The following is a 14,874-nucleotide window of genomic DNA, read 5'->3' on the forward strand; positions in this document are numbered from 1 at the left end:
GGGACATGGAGGTCTATGTAGATGACATAATGGTGAAGCCGAACTCATGCGACCAACACATCAAAGATCTAGAGGAAGTCTTCGAGGCGTTAAGGTTCAATCCTGAGAAGTGCACGTTCAGCGTAGAAGGCGACAAGTTTTTGCGTTTCATGCTAACCCACCAGGGGATTGAAGCCAACTCGGATAAATGTCGGGCGATAACCAAGATGTGAAGCCCTCAGAATGTGAAGGAGGTGCAACAACTCTTAGGGTGTCTCACCGCCCTCTCCAGACTTGTTCCTCGGTTGGTCGAGCGGACACGACCGATTGTACAACTGCTTCGTAAAGCATCCAAATTCAGCTAGGATGACAAGTGTGAAGAAAAATTCCAACAGCTGAAGGAGTTTTTGTCCTTACCGACCATAATTCAGAAGTTAAGACCTGACCAATCGATAGTTGTCAACTTCTCGGTCTCGGATGAGGCAATCAACGCAACCCTCGTACTAGAGATAGAAAAAGAAGAACGTCATGTATATTTTGTCAGTCAGACGCTCCATGCGGTCGAGACGAGATACCAAATGATCGAGAAGGTGGCACTCGCTCTCGTCCTATGGGCAGGTCAAGGCCGCAAATAAAGTCATCTTGAACGAGTTGAAGAAATGACTCGATACAACAAAAGATAGATGGACCGAGGAGCCACTTGAAGCCCATTGAGCATACCGATGCACAACCCAGACATTGACACAGGGGACACCCTACAACCTAACCTACGACACCGAGGCCATGATACCGGTCGTGGGCGAACCTTCTCTCAGAAGACAACTTTTGATTTATCCTTAAATCAAGAGAGCTTATCGATCGGGCTCAACTTGCTAAATGAACTCCAAGACAATAGTAAGATCCATGAAATAACGTGCAAACTCTGAGCAGCCAGGTGATACAACACGAAGGTCCGACCGAGAAGCTTCCAGAAAGGAGATCTCGTTTGGAGAATGAGAAGCGAATCAAGGAAGGAAGACGACAAATTATCGTCCAACTGGGAAGGCCCTTTCTGGATCCGAGAAGTAGCAGCTGGGGGAGCATACCACCTAGAGTGGCTATTAGGAAAAGTTGTACCGAGAAAGTGGAATGCCACGCACCTCAAATTTTATTAGAGTTAAACCTTAAATAAAATTTATGAACTCTTTCCTCGTCTGACCGTTTTTTCCCTAATGAGGGTTTTCAGCCGGGCAGCTTTTAATGAAGCGTTTCTCTTCAATTTTGCGTATTTAAACAAGTTAGATTTACGCATCTCTCGAACACTCGGGTCGGTCAAGGACGTAGCCTCAACCGGCATACCCTACCGACACCTAGAGGACATGGTTCGATCAAGGACATAGCCTTAAACCGACATACCCTACCGACACCAAGAAGACATGGTTCGGTCAAGGACGTAGCCTTAAATCGGCATACCTTACCGACCAAGAAGACATGGTTCGGTCAAGGACGTAGTCTCAACCGGCATACCCTACCAACACCTAGAGGACATGGTTCGGTCAAGGACGTAGCCTTAAACCGGTATACCCTACCGACATCGAGAAAACATGGTTTGGTCAAGGATGTAGCCTTAAACCGACATACCCTACCGACACCGAGAAGATATGGCTCAGTCAAGGACGTAGCCTTAAATTGGCATACCCTACTGACCCCGAGAAGACATGGTTCGGTTAAGGACGTAGTCTTAACCGACATACCCTACCAACACCTAAAAGATATAAGTTGGTCAAGGACGCACCTTAATCGGCATATCATACCAACAATAAAGACTTGATTTGATTAAGGAAATAACCTTAACCGACATACTCTGCCGACACCTTAAACACCTGGTTCAAATAAACCCAATCATTGACCATACAGGCCGACATCAAACACTTAACAAAATCGTTATCATTTAAAGTTATATCGACCAGTCAACAATAACGTCTCATTTTAACTTATGCATTAAGAAGAAAAAGCATGAAAGAAATACAATCGATCCATAGATAGATTAATAAACAGAAAATGTACATCCCAGCCGAGGGAAACAAAAAGCTAAACCCTAAAAACCTAATAGTCTTCGTCTTCAGCATCCTTAGCAATGGCCTATCGGGCAACGTTCTTCAAGGCATGCACCTCTCCACAAGGCACCATCCGACTTTCGAAGACGTCCATATTGACGTCAAAGTCACCAGACGGTGGTGGCTCGTTGTAGAGTAGAGGAGCCTAGCGGGCGGCCTAATCGAAACTCTGGCCCAACATCACCAACGTGTCGTCGATGGTCTTGTCCAGATCGGCCTCAACCGCCGCCTTCTCGTCCCACAACTTCGAGTTCTTGGCCTCCAGCACCGAGATCTTATTTTCAGCCTCCTTCAAGGCCTTCTTCAACTTGGCCACCTAAGCCGCCCTGGTCTCGGTAATCTCTAAGTCAGCAGCCGCTCGGATCATTTTTCCTTTGTAGGTCGAGTTCGCCTCCAGGGATTGCTTCAAAGAGCTTGAAGCCTCGGCTAGCTCATGCTCGAGGTGGGACATCTCCTTGACTCGCCTGCCTCGGACATCAATACCCAGGCGAACCATGACGACACCCCGACAGAACAACTCGATGTTGCCCTGAAGCAAGTCCTCCTCGGGAATAACACGGAATAACTCTTGCGCGATGGGGGTTAGGTCGACCCTGACTCCCTTAGAAAGTTGTAAGTCACCCCCTAGTAAAGATAGGGGTGACTTCGAAGCCTCGGGTGCAGGCCCAATGACAGCAAATGGACGGTCAAAATCATCATTTGGTGGGGAGAGTCAAGGTTAATCGGAGGAGGATGAGGAGAAGGGGTCGGCATGGTGCCCAAAGAACGTGTGGTGGTGGTTATGTTACCCCCCCTTCATCGCACTCTTCTTGCCTTTTCAAGATGAAGCCGAGGGGCCGACACCGAGGAATGAGGGGTTGTCAGCAGCCACGGTCTCAATGTTGCCCCGACCTCGGCCCCATTGTAGAGCCCTTGCACGGAAGGCATTCACAGGTCGTCTGCTTGGGGGACCTCGTTATGCATGGTTTCTGCATCAAGAAAAAGAACGCATAAGTCAAATACCACAAGAACGACCGAGATAAAAGACAACCCAAACATACCTTGGAAGGCTGTCCAACGGTGAGACGACTTGTACATGGTTAACAGCTTCCGTGTAGGGAGCCTTCTCGGGAGCTTATCAAAAAGAGAGTACATATCTCGCTCCTCGGCACTCAAGGCCGGACGGGTCCACTCTTTAAACTTGACAAGATTCTTTATTCAAAACATAGGAAACTTGGACCAACCGACTTCGTCAAAAAAAGTATTTTGTGCCCACGGGTTGAATAAGAACCTTGAAGAATTTACCCCTGAAAAGGTAGTGAAGACTTTAAAAAGAACGTTACCCGACCGATTGACAAGCGAATGCCAAATAACAGGTTCGGCCAAGTGGGTGGTATAATAGCTGAGAAAGGTGGCAGGAATGGGAGACAAACAGTAGACATCACATATCAAACGAAAGGTCTGTAAAGACGTCCAGGTATTCGGGTGGAGTTAGGAAGGAGCCACGTTGAGCGCCGAAAGGACGTCCATCGTGAAATCATCAAACGAAAGGAAAACGTGTAAATCAAAAAACAAACAAGAGTACAAAAAGAAAAAAAAATGACACTTGGAAGGAGACTGACTTATACATATTGTATCGGTCGGTCGACAAGGTTTAACGGTCAAAATACCATCGTCGGCATCTAACTTCAAAATCGGGACCCTCCCCAAAAGAGAAGAAACGAAGGACTCGTTCAAAAAGGTAGAAGTAAACCCAACCACCTTGGAGTCTACCCAGTCAAGCTCCAAGACAGGAAACGACTACTCGTGGGAATCCGACCGGTCGGTAGCACCTTCCAGATTGTCCCCCCGGACAACATCCTCAAAAGGGGGCAATGTCTGAATTGCCCCGACCGATAAGGGCTCGGTCACAAAGGAATTGAGAGAAGAAGAAGACGAAGATGAAAGAGAAGAAGAAGAGGAGGAGGAGGGGGAGGAAGACATGACTAACCTTTCAGGTCGTACGATAAGCAACACACCAGAATGAGTGAAGATTTTGGATGTCTGAGTGAGCAAGAGCAGTGTCTCAGCATTGTAGGGGACCACTATTTATAGCCTCGGAGAGACCTGAGAGACAAAGCGTCACATCCATCTCAACCGTTTGATCCCTCGATCCAACAGTTCTCGTCAAATGGCACCAAAAATCCCCACATTAATGCACATCACATCACGCGTCCATGCGCCGCCCAACGTCACGTCAAACCTCGGGAAGCCCAATCGTCGCATAGATCTCAGACAAAGACTCTTCGGAGCAACTACCCTCAAGCCTGGGGGCAAGTGTACAGGTAGGATCCGCACGACCGACACCATGGCTTGGAACTTGGTCCTTACGCCGACCGACACCTCACAACCAATTACGCTTAAGCAGAATTAGTGAAGTTAATCAACAGTTAAGAGCTAGGTAATGTATTCTTAAACGTTATCCAGCTCTCTAAGCCGGCCAATAAGAAAGGTTCACCAAAATAATATAAATAACACAAATTCCAAGAACCAGGTACATCATTACACAGTACTCAGAATATCGAGTGTCAAATACTAAATTTGACTTGAACGTCAAAGTGCCTTCTGCAGGTACCATCCAAGTTGAGACTACGTGAAGGTCGAGGAGTGGAGCGAATAGAGGGGAGGAAGGAGCTTGCTTGGAGAGAAACGTAAGTACAAACTAACAACCGACTAAAAAAGCAGAGGAGCAGTTTCAATCGTTTTTTAGACCCCAACCCCGTTCGAGAACGAATGTAAATATGCAAAAGTGCATATGTTTTCATTAATTGATAATAAAATTAAATAAAGGAAGATTAATTGAGTTTAAAAGATTAAAAATACAAGAAAAATTATAAAAAAAATGTTTATAGCAAAATAACTTAAACAGACGAGTATGAACTCTTAGGGTTTTTTTTTTCTTTTCAATTTATTCTTACTCTCTTTCAATAAACATATTAGATATTCATTTATATTATTAAATTTTTGTTTACATTCAGTCAACTACAAAACAATAAAAAAGAAAGTAATATCTCTATTTTATGATGACATGTTAACACTAAAAATTTCCCGGTGATAATAACTTCAGCTTTGCCTACTACATCAAATTAATAATTAATTACATAATTTTTTTCCCAATTTCATATATTTATTATTATATAATAAAGAAAAATGGTTTTTATTAAATAAATATACTTTCGATCTTTTGTTTGAAAATTTAATTATAAAATACATGAGTTTGAGACTCACTTCTACTTATACAGATTGAGAAGAAAAAAATTATTCAAAATTAAATTTCTCCATTATTGTCATCTTAAATAGGGCAAACGTCCACATATTTGATTTTATCAAGCAATCTTTCTAAATAGATAGAGTTCAATGGATAGAAAATAATAAATCTTATTAGATTTTAGAAGAACTCTAGAGGAGTTAGTCCACGTAGATGCCATTTACAAAGGCACCACTTTGGACCACATAATCATCTTTTGTGAAGTGAAGCAGTGTACTATAGATGAACCCACACAGTCAATAATTTGAGAAGTGTTGATAAAACTTCCTTTGGAACCAGCTGTCACCATTGTTTCAGATTGTTGCTCTTGGATAAACTTTTATCATCACTAGCTCCATTTAGAGTTTGGAATTATTAAATGTGGTTACTTCTCTTCTAGGGGGGACATATTTGATTCAAAGTTCTTAGTAAAACAGATCAAAATTTTCTCCAATACACTTGGATCACGATGAACTATTTAATAGATTCATTATCCTTCATTCTAATAGGTTCAAATTCTCATCTCAGATTTAAAACAAGCATCCTCTTTGTCCTATCATTCCCTTGAAACTCCTTTGTCCTATCTTTCCCTTTAAACTCCTTTAAATTATTCTAAGTTTTCTTGGCAGTTTCCAGAGAAACAATCTTTATGAGAATATCATCATGTACTTGTAATGACAAGTGTTTTTCCTTTACTATTTCGTTAGTATAACTTCTAAGTTATGCTACCATTGGATTTTTAGATAATGGAGTTTGAATATTACCATCTTCCACTATATCCCACAACCTTATTACCCACCTGGAGATTTTGCTACTTAAAAAAAAGTGTATTTCATTGGGGGATGCAATGCACAGCTTAGATGCATAAAAATATAACTAAACAAATGACAGGATAACGGACACAGACTATCTATAAACAGGTGATCCTTTTCAAAATATGAATCAATTCGGTGCGAAAGATTTACAAATGAAATGAACAATAAATTTAAGTACAGAAAGCTACATAACCTCACCCAACTTTTTTTCTGTCATCTTTCTCAGGAAGGGACAGGCAACAACACGTCACAAATCTTCACAACATGAATTCAGGAGTTTAAGTTGTTAGAATATCTGGGATTGCTGTGGAGTGAGCACCCAATATCTTACCGCCTGCATCGGGAAAATTCTCACAGTCGGATAGGGATTTAATCTTTCCATCAGAATCTACCAGTATAGGATACTTAAGAAGATGTCCTTGCAGAAGTGAGAAATCTTCAGAAGTGAATAATTTCCAATTATCTTCAGCAATTGCATTCACTTTACGCACACACTCCAAACTCTCCGGCTCCTCAAAAGTTTCATCTAACATGTCAAGATGCTCTCCCCAAAGTGACATTCGATAACCATAAATCTGCATGAACAAAACCATTGAATGTAATAAATATAATATAATATCACATAGCATATTGGCACACAAAAGCTAAGAGGTTCAAACCATTAAGGCATCAGTCAATTTTCTCCAAACAGACAAGGTACTAGAGATGCATAGGTAGAACATCAACTACCAATGTTTTTTATTTGGTTACCTATCCATGACACCATTTAGTGATTCAATAATTTGGGAGGTTCACATTCAGTAGAAGATAAGGATGATTTTCAGGTCTATATATGCCTAGAAATCATCCAGTAATTTGATATATTTGATTTTTAATCGATTTAGATAAAATAATACATGACATCTGTGGCTGGATGGAAAGATTTACAATTAGAAAATTTGCTTCAAGAATAAAAGCTTAGGGAGAAATACAAACCTGACCACGTGGATGTCTTTGCTTAGCTGACCATGTGTAATGGGGTTGATATGCACCCATTGCTATCTCAGTATCTTTAGTACCAGCCATAGATCTTTGGTTTATATTAGCAGATCCAATTATTACATACTCATCATCAACTATCATTCCCTTAGCATGCACATAAATCATAAATCTGCGGTGTTTATATGCTCCCGAGACCTGACAAGAAAAATATACTCATACATAACCCATTTTTGTTCACTGTCTAATACGTAAGAGAACATGATAAGTACTCCAGAAGTTGAGATATTGGAGATATATAACAATGAAAAAATGTATCCACAATCTCTACTATCAAAATGGAATAAAAAGATATCATCTAATTAGACCAGTGTACAACTGGGAAAAGAGGGATTCCAACAACAACTTTTGCACTATTTGATCATAGAATATAAGTATATTAGTAGCCAAGCTCATTACAAGACTGACATATTAATTCATATGTCAAGGCTATCATATCATATAAGCATAGTGAAAGCAAAAGCTAATGGCTTTTTAACTATGAGCAGATTTAAGTGAAGGACTGCAAATGAAGCCTGGGTGAACATCCACACACAATTGCATATCGCTTGCTATTTTCATTTGGAGTCCCAGTATAAAGTAAAGGGATAAACTAGAAGATTATAGTGTTATGTTCACTCCAAAAATGGCCAAAGCCTTGTACCAAAATGTTGCATATTACAATGGACAAATAAAATTCAACACTGATTTAGAAGATGCTGCCTTTATGAGTCCTGATGGATGAAATAAAGTAACCAATGATTTTTACTATGAGCTTAGGGCAAAGACACAATAATTTAAAATTTTGTGAGTAAAGTGATATTACTGACAAGAGATTACTATTATTGTCGTACAGAAAATTTCATCATGGACTGTGGCAGATAACGATCTAGGATATAAAACAACCTTGTATGGTCTACTATGTAAATCAACTACATTTTAAAAAAGCTTAAAAGAAAATAATTATGGTGTACTGAAGATATAAACAAGATGGATATAATATTATTTTAGAAAATCACCTGTGCACCATTTGTGCTTGAATTTTCTTCATTCAAGTCTTCCCGATTTCCAAGGCAATAAAAATTGAGGTAATCTTGTGGGTACACGTCAGAAATTTGCATTGCTTTCAATTCTCTAGCAATTGTGTCATACATTGCTTGCATCGTTTGGCCCTGTATACCAAAAACATAGAATTGAGAATAAATATTTTCATTTTTTGTTACATTTATAATCTTTTGAGCACTAAGCTTTAGAAAGATCCTTTAACAGTGGGAGCTCATTAGAGAGTAAAAATTTGGTAATCATTGATGAAAATAAATGGTTGATTTTGATAAGATACAACCACAGAAAAAAAAACAAAAAGTATTTGGTAGGCTCATTAGTGAGGGTGCAGAGGAAATGGAAAAGAAACATGTGTACAAAGAAATGTATCAAGAATTCAGAACAAAGTGTTTTGATGAAGGGTAAGAATAACATCTACTATTGGAATGCTAACAAGGAAATTTGAATCAAAATGGAGTAAAAAGATATTATCTAATAAAATGTCTCTTCCTTACCGTAATTAGGAATGAAATGAGGAAATTGGTATTTCAATATTGGCTAGCTGAGTATAGAAGAAGTTTTTTCCTTAGGAAAGGGGTTCCCAATTTCTGTTATGATTATTTTCTTTTGTTCATCTTGTATGGAACTATTCTCCAGCCATCACCCCAATTCCATTTTCATATTTCCCAGCACGCAGCATTGTAACAAAGGCTCATACCTCTGATATAGTTCTAATTCATTATTAATATTACTTTTGTTTTACCATTCCTATTCTGGTTCCAATCAGAATTTGTGAGAACCCACTCCCTTGATTTGCTGATCAACAAGTACACTGTACTCTATAAAGTGTACTTAGAAAAGCAGAATCCTTAATATTCATAAATTCTAAATTTTCATCATTGGAAAATAAACTTCAAAACAATACACACAGTCTGATACCTGCCAAAAGAGGATTTCTTGCATAGCCCCAGTTTTTGGATCACCTTCCGGCCACATTGGTAAAACAACATAGACAGCAAACCTTTCCTTAGCTCTGATTTTACTAGTAATTTTCAGTGCCAACTCCATTGGAATGAGATTATCAGCCCCTGACATCAGAAGACACATGAGACATCTTATCATCTTTAATTGCTTTCTTCTTTTTCTTTTGCAGGCAAACGAAACAAACCAATGATTTTGAAAGTATATCTTATGAACAAGGGTAGAAACAAGTCAAATAGTTACCAAAGCAAATAAAATAATACCATTAATTAATTAAGAAACCTAATAAAAGAAGTTTTCTTAAGACAGAGAAGAAGATTGGAAAGACTTAGGAGGAAGAGTTCTTCCAGACTAAATTAAAATAATATAGTGACATTATTATCATCATTTATTCAGATTTGGCCTCAAGTCACGTCAAACCAACAATTATTTCCTCTATCTAATCAACTTCTGAAAGAAATATAAATTTCAAAATCAATGCCTACAACTTTGTTTTTCTTTTCCCTTCAAGATCAATGAATCAAATTTTACAGGATGTCCTTTCTCGGCAGACAGAGTAAACCAACTCATAAAATACAGAAAATTATCCTGCTTTTAAGAACCAAGAAATTTTAAGCCTAACCTGCATCTTTATAGGAAGGCCATGCATACGATGATCCAATGAAGTATTGGTTTTCAATATAAATAAAGTGTTGAGCAGATCTGATTGCTTCAATGTACGCTGTTTGAATGCTTTTGTCTATGACCAAATCTTTAGCACAAATAAGATTCTGCATACAAATTTTATTAATTAGAAAGTGTGGGATACAGGTCTAATCAATTCCATATATAAGATTCTAAACTCAATATATATTCAGGTCTAAACATGTTGTATAGAGTTTCAGTTAATATATCAAGAGTTTTCATAAAATAGGATGAACAAGAAAGTATATAAACCTGGGCCAGAGCAACATCAACATGTTTGGGAAATCCTTTGAGGGACCCTGAGTCAATGGAGCGGAAGATCTGTAAGAGTTGGAAAACAATGTAATGACACGAATTACATCCAAAGTCAAGAAAGAATGGCAGTCATGTAAAGTTACTCAGAACTAAGCTTGCATTCTCCAACCTGAACATGCCAGTTTTCAGGATCATCTTCACTAGAAACCCATACTAAAGGGTCATCCTCTGGAACAACTGTATAATTTTCCTTTGTGGAAACAGAAGGACTTAATATCCATGAGATGCGTTCTATTCTTATCAAAGCATCATCATGCCATTGAGAGGATTTTTTGAAAAGGATTGCAAACTCTCTCCACTTAGTTGCCTTTTTCCATCGCTGCTCAAAATTAATAAGAACATCATATGCAGCAGGTCCATCTATTCTGCAGTGCAAATCATGCCACGGTTGTCTAGGAGCCCTTAATGCAGCCTATACACAATATATAAGAGGGGTGAGAGCTGAGAAGTAACAAACAACAAATCAGATAATGATTCCACTTTTTGTTGTTGGAAAAAACATGAGAGAAAAAGAAAAGGCAAGTATTACCACATTGTAATAAAACATAAAACAATACTTCCTACAATGTAAAAATAGCAAATGATAATTGACTTCCACACTCAATAATTCATAGATATGCAATCTACAACAAAGAATTAACCTATTCTATGATTAGGACGAAATACTACATAAAACATAGTTATTACCAATCTTTAACTTGTTCCTACAAACAAGGCCACCGGGCAGCATATCAAAAGGAATTAGAGGTTTGGACCTAACAATTACAATTGGCTCCTTAGAATTTGATTATCAGATTGAGTCCGGTAAATTTGATATCTAAGATTGTTCTAGAAAGTCATATGGAAGCAAATATCACAACTGAGACTTTGTCACTCAAGAAAGGCAATAAAATACTTGTAGTTATGGCATTAATGCATAACCTATAAGCCGATTCAATAACCTAGACTCAGTCCTGGTGGACTAACATCCCTCAACAGCCCACACACCACAGATACTATACTATCATTGCCGCAAAATAATCTTTTCTTTTCTGGGTAGTGCAAATTTGCAATCAATGGTTGTGGGTAGGTGGGCATTTGGAAAGGGATTTTAAGTTCTGGTAATAAACCCCAACAATTGAAATGGTGTAGCTCTTCTAATCCCACACTATAGGTGCTTATGGGCAATATTACAAAATACAAATTCTGTGGTGAAATTTCAATATACTTGGTGACCAAAAAGCCACATCAGAGTATTTAAACAGGAACTCACAGAATCTAATGGTGTACCTAATTCAACCCTGTAACTATGGGGTTCCCCTAAGGCACTATCAATGATATTACATAATACAATTTCCAGTCAGAAGCTACTGCGTATTTGGCGGAAAATCAGGATTAATAGAGTGTCCACACAACAATTTTTATTCCCTCCATGGGTTCAATCAAGACACAGTGAATAATATAACCAAAAAAAGTTATACTGAAAATAGTGAAAAACATAACTGTCCTATTCCTAATAAATCAAAGAACAAGTGAAACAGTCAGCAAATTCATATGCCCAATTGGGCTGAAACTTACAGGAAATGTAGGATTGTGGAAATCACCAGAAAATACAGTGTCAAGATTACGAAACAGACGATGCTCGGGTGTGTCATAGCGACCGTCACATAGATCAAGACCTCCAATAAAAGCAGTTATCTTCCTATTATTCCCCATAGCCTGGGTGTCCACGATCACACATTTTTGGTGGTGTGTGAAGACCGTTCCAACAACCTGTATAATAGCATATAAAAACAACTCCATGAAACTATCTCAGAAGACAAGAAAACTTAACTATGACTAAAGTTACAGGCGGAAAGGTATCTTGTAACTTCAAACAGTTAAATAAACATGTGAAAGTATATTTCCCATGCTAAAATTTGCATCTACAAAATACATACCCACAGTTTAGAGCTTAGGCCACAAAACACAGGGCATTTCAATTTGACTCCACTGAAAACTAGCTCACAAAGAATCCTATCTCCTGACAACATACAGGAGGGACGTATCAAGTCTATGAGACAACAAAATACAAACGACAAGAGGCAATATACAAAATCCATAAGACAACAAGAATTGACTACATTATTATCATTTAACACAGCAACCATCAAATCATCATTGGCAGGTTGCCAAAGTCAAAACTTGTATGACATTACTGAGGCCTAGTCGGTTTACTATTTTTAGAAAGAGTTTTTTGTTCTCTAACGTTTGATTGTTCCCTTAGTTAGTACATTTGAAAGAGTAAGTTCCCTGACTACATTTTCACAGTGTACATTTCTGTTTTATAAGAGTTTGTCTCGGTCTCTGTTCCTGATTTTGGTTTTTAAAACACTTGTTTCGGAAACAATTTTCAGAACTTAATAGATTTTATATGAGAAATTGATCCCTGGGTACTGTGGAATTGTTCTAGAGTGAAAAGTGGATCAAACCCTGAATGATCCAAACACTTACCTGTTGCTTCAAGAAGCTCATCTTGCTGCTGGCATACCGAGGCGACAGAACACACATTACTGAAGAATGTTTAAAAAACTTCCTGGTTTCTTCATCATGAGTCTGCATCACACCAGTCTGAACAAAAAGAATCAGAGCAATCAGCAACTAATCAAGCATTCTCGCTGATTACAAAAACGAAATGAAGTGAAATGCCAATTAGAGAAAAAGACTAACCGTCTTGAGGAAAACCTTATCGTGCGAAGTTTTATCATCCCAAACCAGCAACAGCACTCTCACCCCTTCTTCAGACTTATACTTCAGCAATTCGCCAAGCGTCAAATCGCCACCTCGTGGCAATGGCCTTGTAGGCTCTCTAACAAGCTTTATCTTATGGTAAATCGACCAACCCACCAAATACACCATGTGATGAGCCTCAGATATGGCATAACAAATATCCTCCCAACACTTCCCGTGCCTATAAACCTCTCCATTATCAAGCTTCACCTCCGGTAACTTCCCTCCGCCAGAATCTGGACAATGCGCATCCTGATACAACCTCACCGAACTCCCCTTTCTCACTGGAAAATACGTGTTCCTCACTCCGCGATGCTCCGGATCCGCCGCAATGCCTCGCTGGTAAAGCAAATTCTTCTCCACCGGCGTGAATTTCATATCCACGTGCAGCGCCGTGTTCGCCTTCACCGGCTTCCCAGACGGTCCGACTACAGAGAACCAGCCGGAAATCAACTGGCCGGTGGCAATCTGCTGCGCCGGAATCTTCACGGTTCCAATGGTCTGCGCGCCGAAAACGTCGTCGTCCTTCACACGGAACTCCAAATCCACGACCGGATGCGCGAGCGGGATGTGGAACCGCTCGTTCCACACAGGGTTCGACGAGTTCTTCAGCACGCGCGTGCGCGCCACGGTGGCCTGCGGCACCGAAACCGCCACATACGGGTCGCTCGTGATGATCCTCCGGTGGTGGTGCTGCCGCGACCGCTGGCTTCCACCGTCGGCCGGGTCGTCGGAGTGGAATTTGATAGTGTCGCAGGCGGTTACACAGCGGCGAAGACGCTCCGAGAAGATGTCCATGTTCGGCAAGTGACGCGCCTCGATGATTTTCAAATCGAGGTCGCCGTGAAGATAGGTAACGCCTTTGTCGTCGCCGGCAGTGTCCGCCATGTTCCCGTGCGCCGAGTGTATAGTTTTGAATTTACACCCGGGAGCGAACGAGGGTTTTTAGTGTAAAAGCCGAAACTAGAAAAGATTTTGGAATAGCGTGGAACCAAGGGAGTGAAGTCACGTGGTGGTTTGGTTTGAATTAGAGTGCGTTTTTGTTAGCTTCTGGTTTTGGATTTGTGTTGCGTGGCGCGAGGGACAGTGTGTCTTTCTGTGCTGGCTCATCACACTATTCCATGTCATTCTTAGTTTATCACCATCTTTTCTTCTTCAATGGGAAATGGCCCTTTCTCTCTCTATCTTTTTCTTCTTCTTTTTTTTAGTATACGTTGCTTGAGTATTTAATATGTAAAAAATGTAAATTTTATTTAATGGTTTAGAATAACATTATTTTTAAGATTATTTTTGTTTAATATGATAATACGGATTAATTATCATATTTTAATGGATTTTAATTATTTTTATTTATTTGTTGTTTTAAATTGTTTACATGTGTTTGGGAAAGTTTTTCGATATCATTTATTGTTTTTTTTTATTATTTGTCGAGATGCCGTTAGTCAAACGATATGGATCAGGTCAATGGTGTTGGATACTAAGAGTCTCAACTATATATAATATATTAGATTTTTTATTTTAATTTTTTATACATTTGTAAGTGAATGCTTTATGTTGTAAGTGACTACCGAAACCGATCCATTAATGCCAATTTTTATTTTATTCGAATAACTTTGTATTTGTTTTTATTAAATGTGTCAATGATTTTTTATAGTTTCGTTTTGTGTATTTCAATCAATTTAAGGTGGCGAAGAGGATTAACTCATTTGAGAAACATAAATTATTTTTATTTCTTAAGATATTTGGAAGGATCACTATTTGCGAAACTTCTTTAACTAAATTCTTTAATACTTATGATAAGGTAATCAAGAGGAACTAATCCAAAAATTTACTTGGGCGATTTTTTAACATAAGGGCAATTGCTTCCTGCATCATAAATTTCAGTGGAAAAGAGGAAACTGTCTTTAAAAGAAATTTCAAAATATGTGTTTCG

At 39.1% G+C, this 14,874-nt stretch overlaps 1 protein-coding gene across 1 annotated transcript; it reads right to left on the reverse strand.

The window, feature by feature from the left end:
• Window positions 1-6,247: 6,247 nt before the first annotated feature.
• On the reverse strand, window positions 6,248-14,130 carry LOC137810922 (phospholipase D delta). Its single transcript, XM_068612420.1, has 10 exons — window positions 12,882-14,130; window positions 12,666-12,782; window positions 11,751-11,945; window positions 10,303-10,605; window positions 10,131-10,199; window positions 9,817-9,964; window positions 9,153-9,301; window positions 8,192-8,344; window positions 7,131-7,331; window positions 6,248-6,730 (listed from the first exon to the last, which is right to left on the reverse strand). The coding sequence occupies exons 1-10, from the start codon at window positions 13,827-13,829 to the stop codon at window positions 6,434-6,436; spliced, it is 2,580 nt and encodes an 859-aa protein (XP_068468521.1). The 5' UTR covers window positions 13,830-14,130; the 3' UTR covers window positions 6,248-6,433.
• Between the last annotated feature and the right edge of the window lie 744 nt (window positions 14,131-14,874).

The sequence above is a fragment of the Phaseolus vulgaris genome, chromosome 2, assembly GCF_000499845.2.
Source record: "Phaseolus vulgaris cultivar G19833 chromosome 2, P. vulgaris v2.0, whole genome shotgun sequence".
In the NCBI taxonomy this organism is placed as follows: Eukaryota; Viridiplantae; Streptophyta; class Magnoliopsida; order Fabales; family Fabaceae; genus Phaseolus; species Phaseolus vulgaris.